This window comes from Eimeria mitis, genomic scaffold (genome assembly GCF_000499745.2).
Source record: "Eimeria mitis Houghton genomic scaffold, Emh_scaff5647, whole genome shotgun sequence".
NCBI lineage: Eukaryota > Apicomplexa > Conoidasida > Eucoccidiorida > Eimeriidae > Eimeria > Eimeria mitis.
Window position 1 is genome coordinate 1,319 of NW_013573906.1, and position 266 is coordinate 1,584.

A 266-nucleotide genomic window follows, 5' to 3' on the forward strand; every position below is an offset into this window, starting at 1 on the left:
TGCCGTGCAGCGACAGTGGTGTGCTGCTGCAGGCCATGCCGCAGCAGCGGCACTGCTGCTGCTGCTGCTGCTGCTGCTGCTGCTGCTCTTGCTGCAGTTGCTGCTGCTGTTGCTGCTGCAGTTGCTGCTGCTGCTGCAGCATCTCTGCTGTAGTGTCCTCCTCCATCTTGATCTGAGGAGAAGTGCAGCTCTTGCTGGCAGCAGCAGCAGCAGCAGCACCAGCAGCAGCAGCAGCAGCAGCAGCAGGGGGGTCTGGTAGTTTCTCG

At 62.0% G+C, this 266-nt stretch overlaps 1 protein-coding gene across 1 annotated transcript in view; it reads right to left on the minus strand.

Moving 5' to 3' along the window:
- EMH_0083310 (uncharacterized protein) overlaps positions 1–266 on the minus strand; it is a gene marked incomplete at both ends in the record, with an annotated part of 2,243 nt that overhangs the window by 107 nt on the left and 1,870 nt on the right. The window contains one exon of the mRNA XM_013500625.1: positions 1–264. Coding sequence (XP_013356079.1) covers positions 1–264 — 264 coding nt within the window. The remainder of the gene's footprint in view (positions 265–266) is intronic.